The sequence below is a fragment of the Cnephaeus nilssonii genome (assembly GCF_951640355.1).
Source record: "Cnephaeus nilssonii genome assembly, chromosome: 18".
NCBI lineage: Eukaryota > Metazoa > Chordata > Mammalia > Chiroptera > Vespertilionidae > Cnephaeus > Cnephaeus nilssonii.
The window spans coordinates 14727819-14750439 of record NC_137089.1 but is presented as its reverse complement, the minus strand read 5'-3'; the positions used below and the strand labels follow the sequence as shown (position 1 = coordinate 14750439).

The 22621-nt window shown below is 47.9% G+C and overlaps 1 protein-coding gene across 3 annotated transcripts in view; it reads right to left on the bottom strand.

Moving 5' to 3' along the window:
• The window catches only part of BAALC (BAALC binder of MAP3K1 and KLF4), a 60830-nt gene that overhangs the window by 13158 nt on the left and 25051 nt on the right, over positions 1–22621 (bottom strand). The window contains exons 2-3 of one of the 3 annotated variants that reach the window (XM_079796598.1): positions 16208–16286; positions 3091–3227 (exon numbers count right to left, since the gene is read on the bottom strand). In XM_079796598.1, coding sequence (XP_079652724.1) covers positions 16246–16286 — 41 coding nt within the window. In that variant the 3' untranslated portion in view covers positions 3091–3227; positions 16208–16245. Of the gene's footprint in view, positions 1–3056; positions 3228–16207; positions 16287–22621 lie in introns of those variants that run through there. The other 2 variants (XM_079796596.1, XM_079796597.1) reach the window with 2 other exon arrangements.

The following is a 22621-nucleotide window of genomic DNA, read 5'->3' as shown; positions in this document are numbered from 1 at the left end:
TTTTCTGTAGGTATGTTATATGTGGTAGGTTGCATTATTGCTCCTATCTTTCCACCAGGGACAGAGTATACTTCCTTGCCCTATTGCTGTAGAGCTTGTCCATGTGTTGTGCTTTGGCCAACAGGAGGTTGGTTGGTAGGATGTGAGCAGAGACGTAAACGTGTTTGAACAGTTTGATTTCGCCCTCTTGGGTTTCTGCTGTCAGGGAGGAAAATATTTTCCTTCCGCCCTTCCGGGTTCTTCTGGCTGGTTTAAGAATTAAGTGGACATGAGACAGATTGACAGGAGAAAATCAAGTTCGGACCTATTGGGGTCTCACAGATATGCAACCTGAAGAAATGACCAAAGCAGGCAGCTTTTATACTTTTTTTTTTAGACAAAGAAACCATAAATTCATGAAGAACTGACAAGACTAAGAAACTTAAGCTTAGGTGCTCAATTAGTGAAGAATCTAAGCAATGCTGTTCACACAGCCCTCGCAGCCCCGATTTTCCTGTCTCGGCGATGAGGAGTCTCCCTGCCTCCCGATGGGGAGGGCACCTTTCACACAGGAGATTTATTTCCTGCTTTCAGAGACCAAGGACAGTCAGCGTGCTCTTTTAGCACCATCTGTTTCTTAAGTAACTTTAATTAAAAAATAATCAATATAGCCCTAGTCGGTTTGGCTCAGTGGATAGAGCATCAGCCTTCAGACTAAAGGGTCCCAGGTTTGATTCCAGCCAAGGGCACATGCCCAGGTTGCGGGCTTGATCCCCAGTAGGGGGAATGCAGGAGGCAGTCTATCAGTGATTCTCTCTCATCATTGATGTTTCTATCTGTCTCTCCCTCTCTCTTCCTCTCTGAAATCAATAAATTTAAAAAAAAATAAATAAATAAAAATAATCAATATGCCCAAGTGGCATATTTTGGGGCAGCCTGCCCTGAGCCCCAACACAGTCAGAGTCTTGAGGAGCATATACCTCAGAATGCTGCTGCACTTTTGGCCCGATTCCCAGAACAATGCACGTGGAAAAGAAGGTTCCTCGAGACCCGGAGCCTGGAGCCTGAAGTCAGGCCAGGATCGGTCAAGTTGCCACGGACTATGAGGAGGAAAAGGATTGCTATTTTAAGCCAGTGGATGCTGAAGTGCTTTGTCATGCAGCATTATTACGACAATAGCTGACTAATACACATTATTCTTCAGCAAAAAAAGTACTTTCTGATCTCTATGCTCCCCCGTTCTAATAGTCGCCTGTTTCAATTTAAAGTTACTGGCACCCACCTCCAGCACTTAAACAGCCAATTCCTGTCAGACAATTACTAAATGCAGCCCAGTTTCCTTGTCTATCAAATGAGGATGACGCTTACTTCGCAAAATGCTCTTGGGAAGATTTACCGAACCAGTAGATCCAAAAGCGCTCTGTAACTCGCAGAACACAATGTTCAAGTGATGGATGATGGGGCAGGCAGGGAGGTGGGAAATCAAACGTGTGCGCCACGTCACGCACCAGGCAAAGCGGCTTCCTCCCTACCACGCACATCCTGGCTCAAAGGGAAAGGGCACAAGTGTGGGAGGAGGCTAGGGGGCAGATGGCAGGGCCCATACTGGAGCTTCTGAGTGTAGTTCTGTGGGGCCCAGTCTGCCTTGGGAGACAGCAATGGTGATTAGGCTTCTAGAAGGCCAGCTGATGCACAGGCAAAGTAGGCACCAGGAATCCCAGGAAGGGCCACTGTGATCCTCAAATCTTCTCCCTACCCATTACCGTCTACTGTATCTGAATGGCCACCATCAGTTTTGCATAATTGGGTTATGGGCCCGGCCAGCATTGCTCAGTGGTTGAGCATTGACCTATGGACCAGGAGATCATGGATTGATTCCTGGTTGGGGCACATGCCTGGGTTGCAGGCTCCATCTCCAGTGTGGGGTCTGCAGGAGGCAGCTGATCGATGATTCTCTCTCATCATTGATATTTCTCTCTCTCTCTCCCTCTCCCTTCCTCTCTGAAATCAATAAAAATATATTTAAAAATAATAATAATTGGGAAATGGCACTGTGTGCCTAAACATCCCTGTTAATCCATCCTGTCTTTCTGATAATGCTTCTCAGTTTACAAAGAGCAGGCCCATCTGCTCTCTCATTTTGGCATTATTTCCATTGTGTGGAGAAGGAACCTGAGACTCTGAGAGATTAAGTGATTCCTGCAAGGCTACTTCCTTAATGAGAGTTAGAGCTGAAGTTGCAACAGGTGTTTTGACCAAAGCTTAGAGAGGTAATGCACTGATGTGAGCAGGAATTCCATCATTAGATGACCAGTTGTGCCCTCAGAAAGCAGGTGGCATTGGCCTGAGGGGACAGGACCAGTAAGTTATAACAGGGGAGAGGGGAAAAATGAGTTTGGAGCATGCAGTGAGCAGTGGACTTTGAATGGAGGTGGGAGATGGGAAAGATGAGGAAGTGGGAGGGAGACAGAGTAGAAAGAGGAAGAGGCTGCAGAGTCTGGGCTGGCCTTCCAAGGGCATTCGTTCCCATGGGAGGAGCACTTCCCAACAAGAGCTCAGAGAGGGAAGCAAGGATCAGAAAGGATGCCAGCGAGGCCAGGGACCCCGCAGCCCTACTTCCTTTCCAACAGCAACATTCTGTGCCAAGAGTCCCCCTAGGGGCTTCGCACAGCCCGCCTGGTCCTCTCTCTCCTTCCCTATCTACTCCCCATGCTGCCAACCCCTACGACGGGCCGACTGCCTGGCCTAAGACTGGTTGCTCCAGCCAGCACAGTCCTCATGATCAAGATGGTGAGACCTGACACGGGAAAGGAGGTCCTTGAACAAAGCTGTCTTTAAGCAAACACACTTCCGTGAGAGCGCCAACATCAAGGACCCATTTCAGCTGATTCAGCCAAACCTAGCAACCCTCAAGGCAGGGGCTGGGGTAGGTATTGGGTCTTGCTATTTTGTTTGCAGCAATGTTCACATGGGTGAGGCAGAGAATTTCCATTAGCAAGGCGAACCTTCACTGTTTTTCCCAAGGGCACAGTCTCTCCCTTTCTCCAGGCCCAAGTTGGTGTGTGGCTGTGACCTACCTACCTCTGTGGTCCGAAGGCCGTTGTGTTTCTGGGTCAAAGTGCCTGAGCTGAGGCTCTGAGGATTCGAGCACTGGGTCCCACAGCTCGTCTTCTTCTCTGGGTTGGATACTCCACCTGGGGCTGTAGATCGGGGCACGCCATTGGAGGACGGTCCATCTTCCAGCACACCTGGGGGAGGGAGACAGAGCATGGCTCTAGAGTCTTGCCACAAACAATCCCCAAGAGCGTGGAAAACTTTCAGCCAAAAAGAAGAAAGGAGAGTCACCAGACACCCCACCACGCCAAGTGACCCTTTTCGATAAGAACATGTGTGTTGTTGTTTTGTTTTTACAAAGATGAGATGTTTTAAAAAAAAAATTTCATAACCTGATAATTTTACTTAATACATCAATGGCATTTCCCCATGCCACTAAATGTTGTCATCTTGCTTTTTACACGGTCTGCTGTTATGGGAATACGTCACCATTTACTTTACTAATCCCTCCTAGTTGAATATATGTTTTCAAAATAAATGTTACTGTGACGAAACTCTTCGTAGTTAAAGCTTTACTTTTAATGACTTCCTTAGGATGAATTCCTAGAAGTGGATTACTGGTTCGAAGGTTATACAGTTTTTTACATAATTCCATCTCAAGGTGTTGGAGTATGTCCCTCCCATAACAAATGCCAAGAAATGATAGAATACGTGTAAATACACAGCCTCACTGAAACACAAGAGGAGGACTACAGTGAGGGATTCACGGATAAAGAGCAGCATACAGCACGAGGGAGAGTACGAGAGGGAGACCGGAAGTGGGCGGGGGCTGTGCGATAGGAAGGCCAGCGGCAGCCTGGTGTGTTGGCCACTCTACTCCCCCACCAGCTGAGGCCAGTCAGCAAGCATGGCGCAGTCTCTGTGATATAATGATATGTATTTGGTCTTCATCCCTAGTTCTTGGCACAGAACACCTAAAACCCTTGTAATTTCCTGAGTGATGGAATGATAGAGCACCTTTGGTTATGACCGTTGTCTTTGCTCCTGGCTCCTAATATCCTTGGAACTTTGGGAGCAATAGGCAAATTTGTTCTAATGAGGCAACACATGCCCCGATTCCCACAGCTTCAGGATGAGGGCTGGTTGCCAGAAAGACTTAACCTTGATCAGGAGCTTGGAACTTTCAGTCTCACCTCCCACCTCTCGGGAGGGGAAGAGGAGCTAGAGATTGAGTTAATAATTGATCACACCTAATGCTCAAACCTCCATGAAACCTCCTAAATGATGATGTGTAGGGAAGCTTTAAGGTTGGTAAAAGCACCCCCATGTGCCAGGAGGGTGGCGCACCTCAACCCCAGGGGGACAGATGTTCCTGCATTTGGGACTCTTCTGGACCTCGCCCTATGTTACCTCTTCATCTGGCTTTCCATCTGTACCCTGTACATTGTCCTCTACCGTAAGTGTAAGTCAAGTGTCCCTGGGTTCTGTGAGTCATTCCAGCAAATTATCTGGCTTAAGTAAGTATTTCTCAGAACAGAAGAACAATGTGAAACTGAAATAGCCTACCAAGTACTTGGCAGGATAAATAAAAAGAAAACTAACCTAGATAGATCTTAAGTGAAATTTCAGAACGTCACTGAGAACAAGAAACGCTTCAGAAGAGGACAAAAATCAAGAATGAGGCTGACATCACCGTTTGCATCAGCAACCAATGGATGTAAGAAGACTGAAACACTGTGTTCAAGATTTCAAAGGATACGCACATGCTAAGGTCTTTTGCAATGTATTGCTACGTTTATCCCTATAAATCTCCAGTTACCCCATTGCCCTTTTGCTAAGAGTACATGAAATGCAATATTGCCCAATCCCTCACAGACACTGAATATTTCCTTTTTTGCTTCCCCATCTTTGCCAGGTTAAGAGGCAAAATAAAGCATCTCATTGCCTGGATTTACACTTCTTGACTTAGTAGAGATATTACATTATTTGTATGCCTATTAGCTAATTAGGTGTTTGTTTTAAATTGTCAAATCATTTGCCTATCTTTCCTTTGGGGCGTTTGCCTGGGTTTGTTTGCTTTTCATCACACTTAAGGAAAACAAACAAAACCCTTTCCCAGAGTGGTGAGGCGGGCCTCAGAAGCACAGTGTCTATACTGAGGGAGGGAGGGGTGGCTAACTACGCCGAGTTGATGAGGCTCCAGTTCCAACACTGAGGAAGCAGTGAGCCAAATGTCACATGTCACCAGTGAGTCCATGTGTTACCCACCTACTCTGCAAACTGCTAAGAGGCTCTCGATTGTGGCCATGGAGAAAAATCAGAATTCAAAACATTGCAAGTCACAGCAGAAAATGCCTGGCCCAGAGTTCCTGACTGGCAGGCCCTAGTACATGGGAACACTGTAAATGGGTTCCAGATGTACAGAGAAATGGGTTCCTTCAGCTGGGCTTACCCCAAATCGTTGCACCCCCTTCCTCCACCAGCCAGCAGTCTGAACCGCTTTTCCTCCCGTCTCCCCGCCATCTGGCACCAACAGGGCCTCAGATGCCTGCATATGGACAGCCCAGCACACATATTCAATCTTTATCTTTGCTGCTCCCTCTAACAGCTGGCCTTTGGCCCAGGGGTGTGCAAACCTAGAGAATAAATCAGAAGAAGAGGCCCATGAAGAACCTGGAAACAGGCATGCTGTGACTTGGGCTGGTGATTCCAGGGCCCGGAACCCACATGAGAGTCTAGAACAGAGCTTCTCAGTGTGGCCTGGGCAATAGTTGGGGAGAAAGAATGACTAATGGACTTATACAGTCTAGAAGGACAACTGCAGCACTAGCCTGTCAGTCCCCAAAGGCCATGGGTCCTGACCAGGAGGGCTACAGTCCCCTGAGATGAATCACCAGCCTGTCCTACCCGCACTTGGCCATGGGGGTTTGTGGTGGAAATGGCATCCCCTTCTACCCAGCAGCGTGCAAGAAAGACGCCTGCCGAGAGCAACAGCTGGAACAGAAAGAACAGCAGGAAGGAGCACGCGGAGTCCTGTCTGTCCTTGGGGAAATCAGGCCTGAAGTCTTTTCTCCCCAAAGAGGCACCCAGGAGGCAAGAAACAAGCTGATAAACTGGGAGGCAGCCACAGGGAAAGGCAACATCTCACCTTTCTGTCCCCTGCAGACACCCTCAGAATCTCCCCGTGTTCTCCGAGGGCTCACCTTCCCTGTCGCCCTTTGATCAAAGCGGCGGCACCTTCCTTTCTTGAAGTTTCCACTTCTGCTGTTTTATTTGTTGAAATTTAAAAATTGTCCAAACCAATCAATCCATCCTCTAGCCTCTATCTATTGGAGCCTACCCTGGGCCTAGCACTGTGTGCCATGAGAAGATACAAAACACTTACCCCAACCCCCTCTGCTTCTGTAGTTTAATTGGGAACTTGACAGGTTACGTAAGGATGACGGAAAAAATAGAGCCATGCAAACTTTCAATAACAAGATATCATTTCTTACCCACCAGAATGGCAAAAGTTAAGAAGTCTGCTAATATTACACGTTGAAAGGGTGTGGGTTAATGGGTCTTCTCATATATTTCTGGTGGGAATACAAAGAGAACTATCTATCTTGGAGGACAACTGGCAGAATCTGTTTTGAGCTGCACACCTTGATGCCCTGGCATTCCAGTCCTCCGTGCCTCCCCGAGAAAACCTCCCTCCATTGCAGAGCCTGTGGGGGACGCTCTCTAGGCCACTGTACTAGGGAAGAGTGGAATCGATGTAGCCACGCGTCAGTTGGATAATTAAATAAGCTGTGGTTCCCCTAGATTATGGAATTCTACTGTCGGAGCCCGGAGCAGGCTACCCCAAATGATCTCACAGTGGGATATGGGTGACTTTGATTTAAAGTTTCTTGACAAGCAGCCAGGGCCAGAGGGCAGGCCGGCCCTCCCTTGTCTCCTTGATGCAGGAAATACATCTCCCCTGGGGAAGGTGCCCTCCCTGCTCCAGAGACACCCTTTGATGAAGGCCTGGGGTGCGTGGTGGGGGCGGGCTAGAAGGGGTCAATGGGGGAAAAGGGACGTATGCAATACTTTCAACAATGAAGATTTAATAAAAATTAAATTAAAAAAAAGACACCCTTATTGCTAGCGTGAAGGAATCCAGGACCAAAAAGCTGACATAAACAAACCTTGTTACTCCTTTTCTAACTTACTACCCAGGCCCAAACCGTGTTGAGACTCCTCACTAATGAGCACCCAAACCTAAGTGTCTTTGTCCTATCAACGCTTCACAAATTTATGGTTTCTTTGTTTAAAAAGAATAACAAGGCAACTTGTTCATTTCTCTGAGCCTAATTTATGATCTCCTGTGGGCATGCATTAAATTGTATTTTTTTTTTCCTGTTAATCTGGTCTTGTGTGAATTTTATTATTAGTCCAGCTAGAAGAACTCAAGAAGGGTAGAGGGGAGACTTCCCCCTGCCCAACACTACACAACAACCTAAAAGTATAAAGTAGATTTATAAGATAGACATCTAATGAATAATAATCAGTAAAAAAAAAAAAAAAGGCAAGTAGATGGTAAAAAGAACTTTCATATGGGAAAAAACTATTACATACCATGTTATCATAGTTATATATTTTACGCAGAGATACATACACACACATGTATGTGTGTGTGTGTGTGTGTGTGTGTGAGAGAGAGAGAAAGAGAGAGAGAGAGAGAGAGAGAGAGAGAGAGAGAGAGAGAGAGAACAATATTTGTCTCTGAGGAAAAGACAGGGGACCAAAGTCAGAGGGGAGAGGGGTTCATGGGGCCTTGTCTGTAACATTTCTACTTTTTAAATATATGATTTGTGAAATAAAAGTGATTTTTTTAAAAATAGAGCCATGTCATATTCTGCTTTTTCTTATTAGTAAAGGCTTTGTACCCACCCAGAGTACTTGCCTATGTAATTTTTAGTTATTAGATTACATTTATCAATTATGCTATCAAAAATAGTAATAAAATATAAAGATACAAGAACAACATGTAAGAATCCATACCTTGCTATTCGCCTAATTTACAAAGGAAGTTCCATCCCTGAAAATGAAGAGAGATGAGCTCTCGGTCCGGCATCTTGGCGAGGCAGCCGTGGAGGCCCTGCTCCCCGAGTCTGGCTGTGCCGCCCAAGGACAACTCGGAGGAGAAAGATGCTGGAAAGTCAGCCAGGAAAGACAAAGACCCAGGGAACAAGTCCAGGGACAAGGCCAAAACGAAAAAGAGGTCCCAAGGCAAAGTTCGGGACAAGCTCAATAACCTCGTCTTGTTTGACAAAGCAACATGTGACAAACTGTTCCCAACGATAAGCTCATGGCCCAGCTGTTGTCTCTGAGAGACTGAAGACCCGAGGTTCCTCAGCTACAGTCCTATTGGCCAGGGCAGCCCTCAGGAGCTCCTTAGGAAAGGACTTACTCAACTAGTTTCAAAGCACAGAGCTCAAGTGATTGACACCAGAAACACCAAAGGCGGCATGCCCAGCTGCTGGAGAAGATGCATGGACAACAGGCCCCACCAGCTGTACATTTTGAAAAATACAACTTTATTAAATCAATCAATCAATAAAATGAAGAGATGAGATGTCTGACCGTCTGTATGGCCGTCGGAAATGTTCACTGAGATACCCTAATAGCTAACGTGGATGGGTGGATGGGATACAATATAGTTGTTCATAAGAACCTGGGGGTTGCCGGTGGGACTGAAACCAGTCACGGTTAGTCCTCAGGAAGGAGGGGATTGTTGAACAGTGCTTGAAAGGAAAGCCTGGGGGTGCGGCATGAAGGCTGATAGAAGAAATGAAATGAAATTCACACTCGTGGGCTCCTGCTGAGGGCCAGCCACAAGCTCAGAGCCAAGGATGCAAAGAAAGGTTCCTGAAACAAATGGTAACGAAGAGCGTGGCGTGAAATCTGATTCCCAGCTCCACTTCATTGTCCCATCAACCTTGTTGGTAAGTGCTACTGTCCTCCTCCTGCCCCCCTTTTTTTCAGAAGAGGAAACTGAGGTTCAGAGACGTTAAGTAACCGGCTTGAGACCCTACAGCTGATGCCAGAGTCAGGCTGCCACGCAGGCCTGCCAGAGTCTAAAGCCTTTGTTTCCACGCGCATTTTGTTTACCCACATCATTGAAGAAAGCTCTTCAGTGAAGCATACGCTTCCTTCCAGGGCCAGGCAAAGAGGAGACATCTGGTGTCATCAGAATACATGAAAGGCTTTTTGTGTGTGGTTTTAAAGCTAATCCACAGCTCCAAGGTCTTCCTCCTCCAGGGTGGAGCAGATCTTTCCCGGTAACTTGCCAGCAGAGGCAAGTAGGTCACATGGAGGTACAGACAGCGAGATGAGTGCATTTAATTCAACTTCCTTGGAGTGTTTTCTACCCCTCAGTCCCCTGCAATGGTCCTCCTGCCTGGTGCTCAGGCCTCGGATTGTCCACTGTAGATTCACCGTTTCTCCTCTAACTCCCGGGAGCCACAGCCAGAGTCGGTTCCCCATAGCTCCTGTTTCAGGGCTGCAGCCAGGTGCCCTCTACTCCAGGCAGGGCTCAGGCCCTCAGCACCTTTCTGGAGCCCCCTCCAACCTGCTCCCACTCCCTCGCCAGGCCTTCACCACACTATTGTCCTTGTCCATGGGTTATGCATATTTGCATGTAAGTTCTTTGGTTAATCCCTTCCTGTCCCTCTCCCTTTCCCTCTGAGATTCGTCATGCTTCCATCTCTCCGGGTCTATTTTGTTTGTCAGTTTATTTTGTTCCTTAGATTCCACATACGAGTGAGATCATGCGATACTTGTCTTTCTCTGACTGGCTTATTTCACTTAGCATCATACTCTGCAGGTCCCTCCATGCTGTCTCAAAGGGTAAGAGATCCTTCTTTTTTTTACAGCGGCCTAGTATTCCATTGTGTAAAATTACCACAGCTTTTTTATCCACTCATCTACTTGGGATGATTCCAGATCTTAGCTATTATAAATAGCACTACTGTGAACATAGGGGTGCATATATTCTTTCTGATTGGTGTCTCTGGTTTCTTGGAATATATTCCTAGAAGTGGGATCACTGGGTCAAATAGCAGTTCCATTTTTTATGTTTTTAAGAAACTCCATACGCTTTTCCACAGTGGCTGCACCAGTCTGCATTCCCACCAGCAGTGCACTAGGGTTCCCTTTTCTCCACATCCTCACCAGCACTTGTCCTTTGCTGATTTGTTGATAGTAGCCATTCTGGCAGGTATGAGGTGATACCTCATTATCATTTTAACTTGCATCTCTCTGATCATCAGTGACTTTGAGCATTTTTTCTTAAGTCTCTTGGCCATCTGTATGTCCTTTTTGGAGAAGTGTCTATTTAGATCCTTTGCCCATATTTTAATTGGATTGTTTGTCTTCCTTTTTTTAGGCTGTATGAGTTCCTTATATTTTTTGAAAATTAACTCCTTATCAGATGTATCATTGGCAAATATGTTCTCCCATACAGTGGGCTCCCTTTTCATTTTGTTGATGCTTTCTTTTGCTGTGAAGAAGCTCTTTATTTTGATGTAGTCCCATTTGTTTACTTTGTCCTTTGTTTTTCTTGCCCTAGCCCTAGGAAATGTATCGGCAAACATTGCTACGAGAGATGTCTGAGATTTTGCTGCCTATGGTTTCTTCCAGGATTTTTATGATTTCATGATTTACATTTAAATCTTTTATCAATTTTGAGTTTAAAGCCAAGGTCATAACAAGAGACTGACAGCAATACAGTCATAGTAGAGAACTTCAACACCCACTGACTTCACTGGATAGATCTTTCAGACAAAATATATACAGGGAAACAGTGACCCTAAGTGATATACTAGATCAGATGGACTTGACATTTATAGAACATTTCACCCCAAAGCTTCAGAATATACATTCTTCTCAAGTGCACCTGCGGCATTCTCAAAGATAGACCACATGTTAGGACACAAGCTAAGTCTCTACAAGTTCAAGAAGACTGAAATCATATCAAGCATCTTCTTGGATCACAATGGCATGAAACAAGAAGTCAACTACAATAAAAACACTCAAAAACTTTCAAACACATGGAGGATAAAGAGCATGTTATTAAGCAATGAATGGTTACCAACGAAATCAAGGAAGAAATGAAACACTTCCTGGAGAGTGCAGGATGTTAATAGCTTTTTATTCTTTATTCGGTATCTCTGAATCTGACTCCATTTTGAGACTGAACCTCTTGGGGCTCTCAGTGTCTGTGAGTTAAATGATTTAAATTCATGTTCACTCAACAAGCATCACTGGCAGCCAGCTCGCTATGTGCCCAGCAGGAGGGCACTATGGTGGGGCAGGCACTACCCTTGGAGTCAGGCAGGCCTAGGATCAAGTCCCAGCTCCAACTCTGTCAGCTGTGTGACCCTTCAGAAGTGACTAAGTAATAACACTTCCCTCCCCTCCTTTATTTTGGTCTATAATGTGTCAAACTCTGCTACGATTACTACCATTTTACACACGAGAACACGGTGCCTCAGAAAGGCCAAGAACTTGCTCAAAACAACCAGCCAGCCAGTGGTGGAGCCAGGACTTCAGCACCCAGACCTGTGTGACTCCAAAGATATCCATCCCCAACTACTGTTTCTGTCACTGCCCCACTACTTAGCAGCACTAAGCCTCAATTTCCTGGGGTATAACATGAGAATTATGATCTCTGCATCAAAGATTGGTGATCCAAGAAAAAGAGAAGGTAAGCCTGGCTCTGAGCCTGGCACACAGTGGGGCTCATGTCACAGCTTCCCACGCTCTGAGCCTGGCACACAGTGGGGCTCATGTCACAGCTCATGTCACAGCTTCCCACGCCAGGCACAACAAGGGCAGTAGGTGGGTGAAAGAAAATAGAGAAAAGACATACGAACAAGCGAGTATCAGCAAAGATCACCTTCGCCAAGTCCACAACCCTGTCCCAGATCCAGTCAGGGTGTAGCAACCCCTAAAGGGTCTAAGGCCAGAGACGAAGGGAACCCAGGAGGCCAAAAAGGTTGAGCTGAGGCGGGAGCCCAGATACAGACAGACTGCTGTTACATAGGGTCTGTTCACTGCATGTTATTCGAGGCCTGACATGTGACAAGGATGAAAAATAAAGCATCGTATTAACAGGCTCTTCGTGTGTCTCACCTCCTTCAGGAGGACAGGTAATTTGGAGCTTAACCAGCCACTGGGCCCCTGTTGTGCTGAAGAGGAGTGGACGGCGCCAGGGAAAAGCAGGCTGTGGGGAACAGCTGGTGCCGTCCTGAGTATTTATTGCATCTCTCTGCGGGGCCAGGCCCCGTTCCAGGCCCGGGAGGCAGAAGGGAAGGACAGAGACTCCGTCCTTGCTATTTGGCAGGATATCTGGGATGCAGGGAAGAGAGATGTCCAAGAGGTATTGCTGGTGAAAAAGAACAAAACAGCCAAAGGCAGGCAGAGGCCGAATCACGAGCGGTCATATGGCCCTCGTTAAGGAGTCTGGACAGTGTCCTGTGGGCCAGCGCACCTGGGCCAGCGGAGGGTCCCTTTGAAGGGCTCAGGCCTGGAGGCAGGGCGTCCAGCAAGGAGAGAGCCTTGCCCTCGGGGATCCGCCTCCTCTAGAGGTTCCCTTCCCGGTCTGAGTGCATTTTTGCAATGACTGTCTTCCCCGCTGGACTCTCCAAATGGGAAACCACTCTCCGAAGGCTGCAGCTGGAAACGCGGCCGCTTCAGAAAGATGGCTTTGGCCAAAATGCACACCTAGTAAGTGCAATTGAGTACTTGGAAAGAAGGGGGTGGGGGCGGGGGAGTAAAACAATAGTAAATAAATTAGGATAATCATCTATAACCACAATCTGGATGGAAAGGTTTCCAGTGACCGTTTCAAAAGGACACGGCCAGAATGAGCAGGATTCAGCTTGACAGCCTTCTCACTCTGCGACTCGCTGTTCGTGCCTCAGTAGCTGGTGGCGTCCGGCATCTCTCCCGCAGCAGCCGCACCGGACAGAGGTGCTGTGGGTTTTCTGCCGGAAGCATAAATCAAACTTCAGTTGGGCAGATTGGATTTTGTGTTTCTGGAATGCAGTAATTGGCTCTCAAATCCCCAGTTCCTGTCTTTGCAGCTTTCCCTGGCTAGCTTTAAAAGCAGGTTTAAGCTCCCTTTATTTTATTTTATTTTTTCTGAGAAGTCAAGTTCAAGCTCCCACTTTTGACAAGTTCCTGCAATGTCCTGGAAGCAGGTACCGTTGGCTTTGATTTAAATCATATTACCATCCTTGATATTTACGAAAGGAGGTGGCTTTTCCGATGGAAGAGTTTGGACAGCATCATCCGTAAAGTCAATAACCTGCTTGTGTGGCCTGACCCCACCCCAAATGCACAGATTCCACTGGGCGTGGTGTAATAGACACAGGGACGTGACGCCTGAGAAAAATCAATCTCCTTTCAGGGGTTTTCCTCTAACTCAGCTTTTTCTTCAACTTTCCCATCCTAAACATCTAGATCTGACCTCAAGGATTTAAAAAAATAGATAGACAGACAGACAGACAGATAGATAGATAGATAGATAGATAGATAGATAGATAGATAGATTTCAGAGAGAGAAAGAGAGAGGGAGAGAGAGAGAGATAGAAACATCAATGATGAGAGAATCACTGATTGTTTGCCTCCTGCACACCCCCTACTGGGGATTGAGCTCCGAACCTGAGCTGGGAATTGAACCATGACCTCCTGGTACATGGGTCAATGCTCAACCACTGAGCTACCCCGGCCGGGCAGACCTCAGGGGCTGATAAGAAGGCAGGGAGCCCTGTGGAAAACTTCATGAAGCCAAGGTCATGCAGGGCCTTAGGTGACACAGTACAGGGACTGGCTCACGCAGGCCCCACACCACGGACCCACGGCCTTGTAGTTCCTATCCAGAAAAATCAGTAAACGGGGGGCTCAAACATCCCTGAGGAGAAGATAGCCACTCTACAAATCTGGTTCCCCACTCTGTGTTCTAACACTGTCCTCTCTCAGAGAGCATGGCCACCTTCCCTCATTTTTAGCTCACATCGGACACCCAGCTCTCTGCTTCTGATGGTCATCTCAGCCAGTGTTTGCTGAAGGCCATCACACCCCCCAGGCATTTCCCCAGGCTCTGGGGCGCACAGAGGCATAAGTCGCAGTCTCCACCCTGCAGGTATCGTGTCTCGTAAGCATCTCTGACAGTGGAGCCCCACAGAAGAGGGGGCTTGAAATGTGAAGAGGGGGACGGGGGTGCTGGAGAGCATCTGAACCTTGAACTCTGCCTCACCCCAAGCCTGCCTGCCCTTGGCCTTTCTGCTCCCGCGAGCCAACAGTCAGTCCCTTTTGCTGCTCACAGTTCTGTTCCGGTGGATGTTGACTTGTTCGTTACTTGCTAACAAGAGAGTCCAGCTGACACAGGGGTGAACCACAGCTGTGCCTGCCATGGCGCTCCTCCACGTTCATAGCCCCCGGACATCGATTCACAAAAGACTCCCCCTCTCCTTTGAGCTTAAGCTGGGACCTGCCCTGGAGTTCAGACGTGTCGGGACAGAGTGGTGGGGTTGGCAGCGTGTTGGCATCGGGGACTGAGGAGCCTCCCCGAAAACAGCTCGCCTTCAGGGAAGGGCGCCGGGCCCAGCAGCCTCACCCAGCAGTGGGAGAGCCAAGCCTCAAGGTCAGAGGGGAGGACAACTCCAAAGAGAACCGGCGTTTGTCCCTCAGATCTGTCCTCTGTCCACCACCTGACCCCATGGAGAGGAGGGGGCTGAAAGCAAAATCTCGGGAAGCTATTTGTCACGAAAGTATCCACGATAGGGTATAAGCAACGCTACGGGGGACCCCCTCTACAATTACAGCACAACACGAACAGGGCGGGGTCTCCCGACTTTAGAATGTCGCCCGCCCATTCTGGGTACGCCGCTCTCCAGCAGGGCTTTCCACCTCACAGCGCTGACGCTGGGGACGGGTCGTTCTTTGTTGGGGAGCACTGTCCTGAGCATTGCACCCCTGGTCTCTCTACTCACCGATGCCAATAGCAGGTGCCCCCAACTTGTAACAACCCCAAATGTCTCTAGATTCACCAAATGTCCCCTAGGGGGCAAAACCCACCTGGTTAAGAACCACTGCTCTAGAGTATCGGTGGTTGTGGCAATAACTAAGAGTGCAATCACTTCAGTGCCCACTGGAAGTGGGCAAAATAAATCCTGCAAAAATAAATGTGCCTGGACCATAGGCCAGTGCCCGGGATGTGCGGGGGAGGGGGCTCCAAGGGAGGGGACACTTTCTTAAGCAGAAAGATAAAAAACAAAACGCAAAAACAGGACCCCGGGGGGTAGAGAACAGCAGCTGGCAGGTCTGACTCGGGAGCCGCACCCGAGGACACCCTGAAACGCTTTGGGAGATTGCAGAGGGCTCGGGTCCCGGGAGAACAGGGGATGGCAAGGCACAGTGTTGAAACACACGCTTTTCTCTTCACGTGAGCCCGTCTGCAGCCAGAGAGAGGGAGACCTGAGACCATTTGGATTAACTTTGCAAAATCCCATAACCTTGAACCGTATTCAGTAGCTTGGTTCACAATTACCCACTGCTGTTCTCTTAGTCACAAGTCAATTTACCGAGGGCCACAGGGTAATGAACTCCAGACTCCATTTCTGGGGACAGAGAACAGGGCGATGTTACCCGGGCAGGTTTAACCAACAGTCTCTAGGGCAGCAGGGAGATTAGCTTGGGTGAGAGGAGGCACTGAGACAGACAGAAAATCATTCCTGTGGGCAATGGAAGTGGAGTTTGGTGACAACAGGCAAGACCCTTTGGGAGTTTTAAAAGGAACCAGATTAATTTATTCACTACAATTTGGGAGGGGGAGGGGGCGCTGATGCTGAGGTGCTAGTGTGCAATGAGAATTGGTTTTGCTGTCAGACAGACTGGGGCTCAATCCCCTCAATCTCCTCTACTGGTTATGTGATATTGGGCAAGTTACTTCTGTCTCTTCGCCTTATCAAGATGACTACCATCAAAAAGTCAAGAGATAACAAGTGTTGGCCAGGATGTGGAGAAAAGGGAACCCTTGTGCACGGTTGGTAGGAATGTAAATTGGTGCAGCCACTATGGAAAACAGTATGGAGGTTCCTCAAAAAATTAAAATTAGAACTACCATATGATCCAGCAATCCTACCTCTGGGTATATATCTGAAGAAAATTGAAATCACTATCTCAAAGAGACATCTGCATCCCCATGTTCACTGCAGCACCATCTGTAATAGCCAAAACATGGAAACAACGTAAATCAATAAAGAAAATGTCACACACACACGCACAATGGAATATTATTCAGCCATAAAAAAGAAACCCTATCATTTGCAACAATATAGATTAATTTGGGGGGAATTATGCTAAATGCAATAAGTCAGACAGAGAAATATAAATATTGTATCATCTCACTTATATGCGGTATCTTAAAAACAAAAACAAAAACTGAACTCGAGGATTAAGCCCTTAGTCTGCTCTTGCAATTGTTCAAATGATTTGCTTTTGTAAAAACAATGAAAATTGTCATCTAGCCTTCTGAAAATGAGTAAGTAAAAATTTAAAAACTGGACTCATAGAAACAGAGTAGAATAAAAAATAAAAAAAAAGAAGAGGAAAAAGAAACAGAGTAGAATGGTGGTTGCCAGGGATTGGGGTTGTGGGTGAAATTGGTCAAACTTTCGGTTAAAAGATGAATAAGTTCTGGAGGTCTAATGTACAACTTGGTGACTGTAGTAAATCGCACTGTATTGTATAATTGAAAAGTTGCTAAGAGAGTAGATCTTAAAAGTTCTCACCACACACACACACACACACACACACACACACACGCATGCACACACATGGGACACTATATGAGGTGATGCATGGGTTAACTAACCTTATTGTGTTAATCATTTTGCAATACTTTTGTATATCAAATCATCATGTTGTACACCTTAAACTTACCCAAAGTTATATGTTAACTATATCTCAATAAAACTGGAGAAAAGATAAATTATAATGCTTTACTAGTATCATTGGGGTTAAATACTTAGGTTCAAAAGTACCCTTTAGATACACTGTGATTTTTTTTCCCCAAAAATGCATTAGAATGGGTTGAATTGTGTCGCCCCTCCCCCAAATTCATATGTTGACATCCCAATCCCCAGGACCTCAAAATGTGCCCTTCTTTGGAGATAGGGTTGTTTCCGATGTGATTAGTTAAGATGAGGGCATTAGCGTGGGCCCTAATCCAAGAAGACTGGCTTCTTTATAAAACAGAGAAAGGTGGACTCAGATGCACATACATTGGGACAGCCCACATGAAAGCAGAGATTGATGCAGTGTTCTACAAGCCAAGGAACCCTAGGCGCTGGGAGAGAGCATGGAACAGATTCTCCCCACGACCTCCAAAGGAAACCAACCCTGCTCACACCACGATCTTGGACTTCTAGCCCCCAGAACTGGTAGAGAATACATTCCTGTTGCTTTAAGCCACCCAGTCGGTAGCACTTGTTACAGCAACTCTAGGAAAGGAATACACTTAGTAATCAAGAGAAAGGGCCTGCAGAAATCAGGTGGCTGAATCCTTCTCAAATGCAAATGACCGTGTTTGGGGGAGGAGAGAAGCACGATATCCTACAGACTCCAGTTTGCAATCCCAGCCCCTCCAACCTCTCCATGGGATCTTGGGCGTCACTTAACTTGAAGACCTGGGCAGAGCCCCACGTGTTATTCTCAGCCACCAGTGTCTCTATGATAGGAAGGAATAACGGTAACATAGGAACAAGGAAAGGTATTGATAGACTTTAGGCTGATAAATTAACTATGTGTGTTAAAACTTTAGGATAACCACTAGAATATGCAAAAATTCCAAGCTAATTTAGGGAGGGAAACATCAGAAACGAGAGAAAAAATCCCAAAGAATATTAAAACAGAAAAAAAATAAAAAACCCACACAGAAAGTTGGGAGAATACAATCTGAAGAATTTATGTGTCTGTTTCTGAGCAGGAGGCGGGATAGGGCCAGGAGTGCAGGCCTGAGGGCAGGGAAGGTGCTGAATGGTTACAGGAAGGCAATGAGAAGAGGCCAGTCCAGACTGCGTCAAATGATCACCTTGGAGTAATCAGGGCCTGCCCGAGGTTTACAATCATGGTTTTGAGGAAGAGCCAATCAGCTCTAAAAGACCAAAGCAGGCACGCGGTCCCCGGTGAGCATAGAATCAGACCAGAAGGAATTAGAAGGCTTTGTGGCTGCTCCACCCAGGCTTGGCAGTGGTGATGCGCCGGGGCAGTCCGATTGCTCCGCTATCTGTCATGACACTGTGCCCTCCGTTTACACAGGGACGGGTACAAAACCGCGGCCTTCTTATTACCCAGCTCCTGCTTTGACCCGACTCCAAAGGTACCCCTACATCAGGCAAGTTAGACATCGACTGAGTAAGTGACAGCTGTCTGTGGTGTGGGCCGGATGGGTCTCCCGAGTCCGCACCCTGATGGCCTTCTGCCAGTCATCTGTTCTCGGAGGAGCCACCACTTCTGCTTGCTGCTCTCAACTGTTTCAAGTTGAAGATTCTCCTTAGCTTCAAGTTCAGGAGGTAACTTCTTACTATGTTGTTGTCCCTCACCCCCACATACCCTTACAGGTGCTCACATACATGTTGCAGCCCCTGGGCCTATTGGAGGAACATGAACTGAAGGACAGACAGATGGAATTCCACAGTCATCAGCCATGTGACTTTGGGTAAGTCACTAACTCTCTCTGAGCGGCATTTTCTCACTTGTAAAATTAGGGACTGAATGTTGGGGAGAGTACATGAGTTCATCCATAAAGCACCTGGTTTTCTGTCTGACACACAGTAGGTGCTCAATAAATGGCAGATCTCTTCCCCTGCAGCTTCCTACATTTGGACCACAGCTCTTATAGGTGGCATAATGTGGCAGGCAGAATGATGCCTTCTCCCCCAAAAGCCAATCTAGGACCTATGACTATATTAGGTTACATGGCAAAGGGGAATTAAGGTTGTAGATGGATTAAGGTGGCTAATTCCAATTAAGGTTGTAATTTTAAACTGACTTTAAAGTAGATCATCCTAGATTATCCAGATGGGTCCAATGTAATCACAGGAGCCCTTAAAGTGGAAGAGGGAGTCAGAGGGGAATCAAAGGGCAATGTGAATGGAATACCACGCTGCAGTAAAAAAGAAGGAGTTCTTACCATTTGCAACAGCATGGATGGAACTGGAGAGCATTATACCAAGTGAAATAAGCCAGTCAGAGAAATACAAGTACCACATGATCTCACCCATTTGTGGAATATAATGAACAACATAAACTGATGAACAGGGACAGATCCAGAGGCAGAGAAGCATCGATCAGACTGCCAGACCTCAGAGGGAAGCTAGGGGAGGGTGGGCGAAAGGAGATCAACCAAAGGACTTGTATGCATGAATATAAGCCTAACCAATGGACATGAACACCAGGGGGGTGAGGACATGAGTGCGGGGGGAGGGGAGGTTGGGGGGTTAATGGAGGGATGAGGACACATATGTAATACCTTAATCAATAAAGAAATTTTTTAAAAAAATAAGGGCAATGTGACTGCTAAAGAGAGGCCCAGAGAGATGCAATGTCGCTGGCTTTGAAGACGGAGAAAGGGGCCACAAACCAGGAACCAGGGGCAGCCTCCCGAAGCTGAACAGGGCAAGGAAATGACTCTGTCCTACAGCGTCCGGAGGGAGCGCAGCCCCGCGGACACCTTGGTCCCATGAGACTGCATCGGGCTTCCAACCTAAGAACCGGAAGATCATGAATTGTGTCACTTAAGCCACTAAGTTTGTGGTCATTTGTTTGAACAGCAGCAGGAAACTAACACGCCTGGCATGATGGGAGTTTTCCTACCCTGCTTTCAGGGATCACGCAGGGGAATTCAGTTAGTAACTCGCAGAACTCTGCAAATGTGGGTATTCCAGTGACACCACCATGACTTCCACGCCTGGGGCCAGTGTGAGTAATTATGGGCAGTATGTCCTCTGGTTAATGGGACAGACTAGAGCAGGGGTGGTGGGGCTGGACCGTTGTTCATGCCAACCTCTTTTTAAAAAGAACCAACCCTGCTGGCAACTCCGGGGCAGCTGTCCTGAGGCCTAATACCCACCTGCTCCAGGCAACCTGCCTCATGACACCTGGGCGGCTGGCCCCAGGTCTGGACCCCCTGCCCTGCGCCCCCCCCCCCCAGATCTAGCCCTCCCATCTCTCCTCTTCCACCCACACGTGGGGGGCGGCCTGCTATCCATGCGGCACCTCGGGAACCAGCAAAGCCTTTGGATTAGTGTGTCTGTGTGACTACAAAGGCAAGAGGTCACTGGGCTGATGGCCAAACCCAGGGGAATAAGGACAATGGGATTTGGTGAGGGAGCCCGTTTGGACCTGAAAGAGAAATAAGACGTTCCCTGTTACCCCCACTTCCCATCCCCTTTGGCTCTCTTGCTGGCTGCCCACCCAGCAGCCGTCTCTTCCTTCTGACTGACAGACCCCCACCTCCCATGACAGACCCCCACCTCCCGTGACAGACCCCCACCTCCTGTGACAGACCCCCACCTCCCATGACAGACCCCCACCTCCCGTGACAGAGGCTGAAATGCCTGCTCTGACCCCTCTCCAGCCCGAGGGGACAGGAGATAGTCATGGTAATGCCTTCTCCTTTCCTGGTGATCTGTTCTGGGGTGAGCATGTCCCATGAGCTGTAATTGTCATCTTCCAGGGGCTTCTGGGAAAGAGACAGAGGCAGAAACTGCATTTCCTGCCTAGGAGCGGTGCTGTGTGCGGAGTGAAGGCCCGTCGTCACGTCACGGGGGAGGGGATGGAAGCCTGACCTCCCCGCTGTGGAGTCTGGCTCCTCTGCAGCGACCCTGCCTCCCAGCTGCTTGCCAGGGACATGACAGTTCCTACTGTCCTGCAGCCTTGGGGGGAATTCTGTTACTTGCAGGGGCAAGCTCTCTCAGGGACAAGCAGTGGGGGACTAGCGCAGACCTCAGGGGTTCCTGGTCCGTTAGCTCCTCCCGATGAAGACATATGAACCAAGCAGACAACACCATCAGCGAGCCGGTGTCCCTCTCTCAGGACCCCGCAGGCCGATGCTATGAGGATGGAAACCACTTCCCACCTGCCCCCACCTCCGGATCCCGGAAGTCATGAAAACAGTGCGTGAGTCCTGCCACTCCATTTCCAACCCACAGTTACGTCTCACTGGAGAGTCTTCGTTTTTAGATGGCAGACTTGTTCTCTTAAAAGCCCAGCTGGGTCCTGGGACACAGCTTTAACCTGATACAAAGTGGGCCCTGCCTCCTGCAGCACAGAGTAACGTCCGAACAAGGTGCAACCTGGGCCGGGCCACACAGCAGGGGACTCAGCCAGAGCTAAGTGTGACCTCACGCAGCAGGGAAGTCACCTCCTGCAGCTACGGTGGGGGGGGGGGGGGGGGCGGGTGAGGCCCTTGGGCAAGCTGCGTATTCTCACGAACTCTTCGTTTCCTGGTCTCTAAAATGCGATCACAGCACCTACTTCATAGGATGGCTGTGAGGACCAAACGAAACAGTCCACGCGGCATGTCTGGCCCCTAGAGAGTGCTAAGAAGTGTTCGTATGTAACCGCGACTGTTAACCAGGTTCTCTTTCATTCTGTTTTGGCTATTAGGTCCAAATCCTCCGTAGCGGTGGCCCCTAGATCCTGGGGAAATCAATATACACTAAGACAGATATGATTTAACTCCAGCATGTGGGGAATTGTATTAGTTGGTGGCAGAGTTACCTCAAACCACTCCTGCTACTCCCTAGTCACAGCCTGACCCACCAGGGAACTTTTGCAAAAATGAATGTTCTAAAATGACAACTTCCCCCCAACTCAGCCCCTCCCCTGTCACCCCCACTGCACAACCACCCACATCCCTATGACAAGGGGAGGGGTAGGGAGGGACCCTTAGGCCAGTGGTCAGCAAACTCGTTAGTCAACAGAGCCAAATATCAACAGTACAACGATTGAAATTTCTTTTGAGAGCCAAATTTTTTAAACTTAAACTTCTTCTAACACCACTTCTTCAAAATAGACTCGCCCAGGCCGTGGTATTTTGTGGAAGAGCCACACTCAAGGGGCCAAAGAGCTGCATGTGGCTCGCGAGCTGCAGTTTGCCGACCATGGCCTTAGGGGGAAGCCAGTGGCTGCTGCACTTCTATCTTTGTCCTGAGAATGTCTCTCTTCCTTTTAAATATTCCAAAAGGCCTGAAACCCCAGGGGCAAACCTAAACTCTCCCTCTTTTATCGCAGGGAGGGGAAAACCACCTCTCCTCCCCTGTCCCTACGAAGCTTTGTTTTCAGGGATGCTGTCATTGAGGTTAGAGTCCTGATTAATTATCCAGAAAGGAAAGGAATAGAAGGGCCATTACAGACATCTTGGATTATGCAGTCACCCGCCTTAAAGAAGTTGGGCTGATAAAATCCGAGGATCTGGAAATCCTTGTCTTGGTTCATTTTCAATACCTTTATCTTCGTACTAGAGGCCCAGTGCTCAAAATTCGTGCACTGG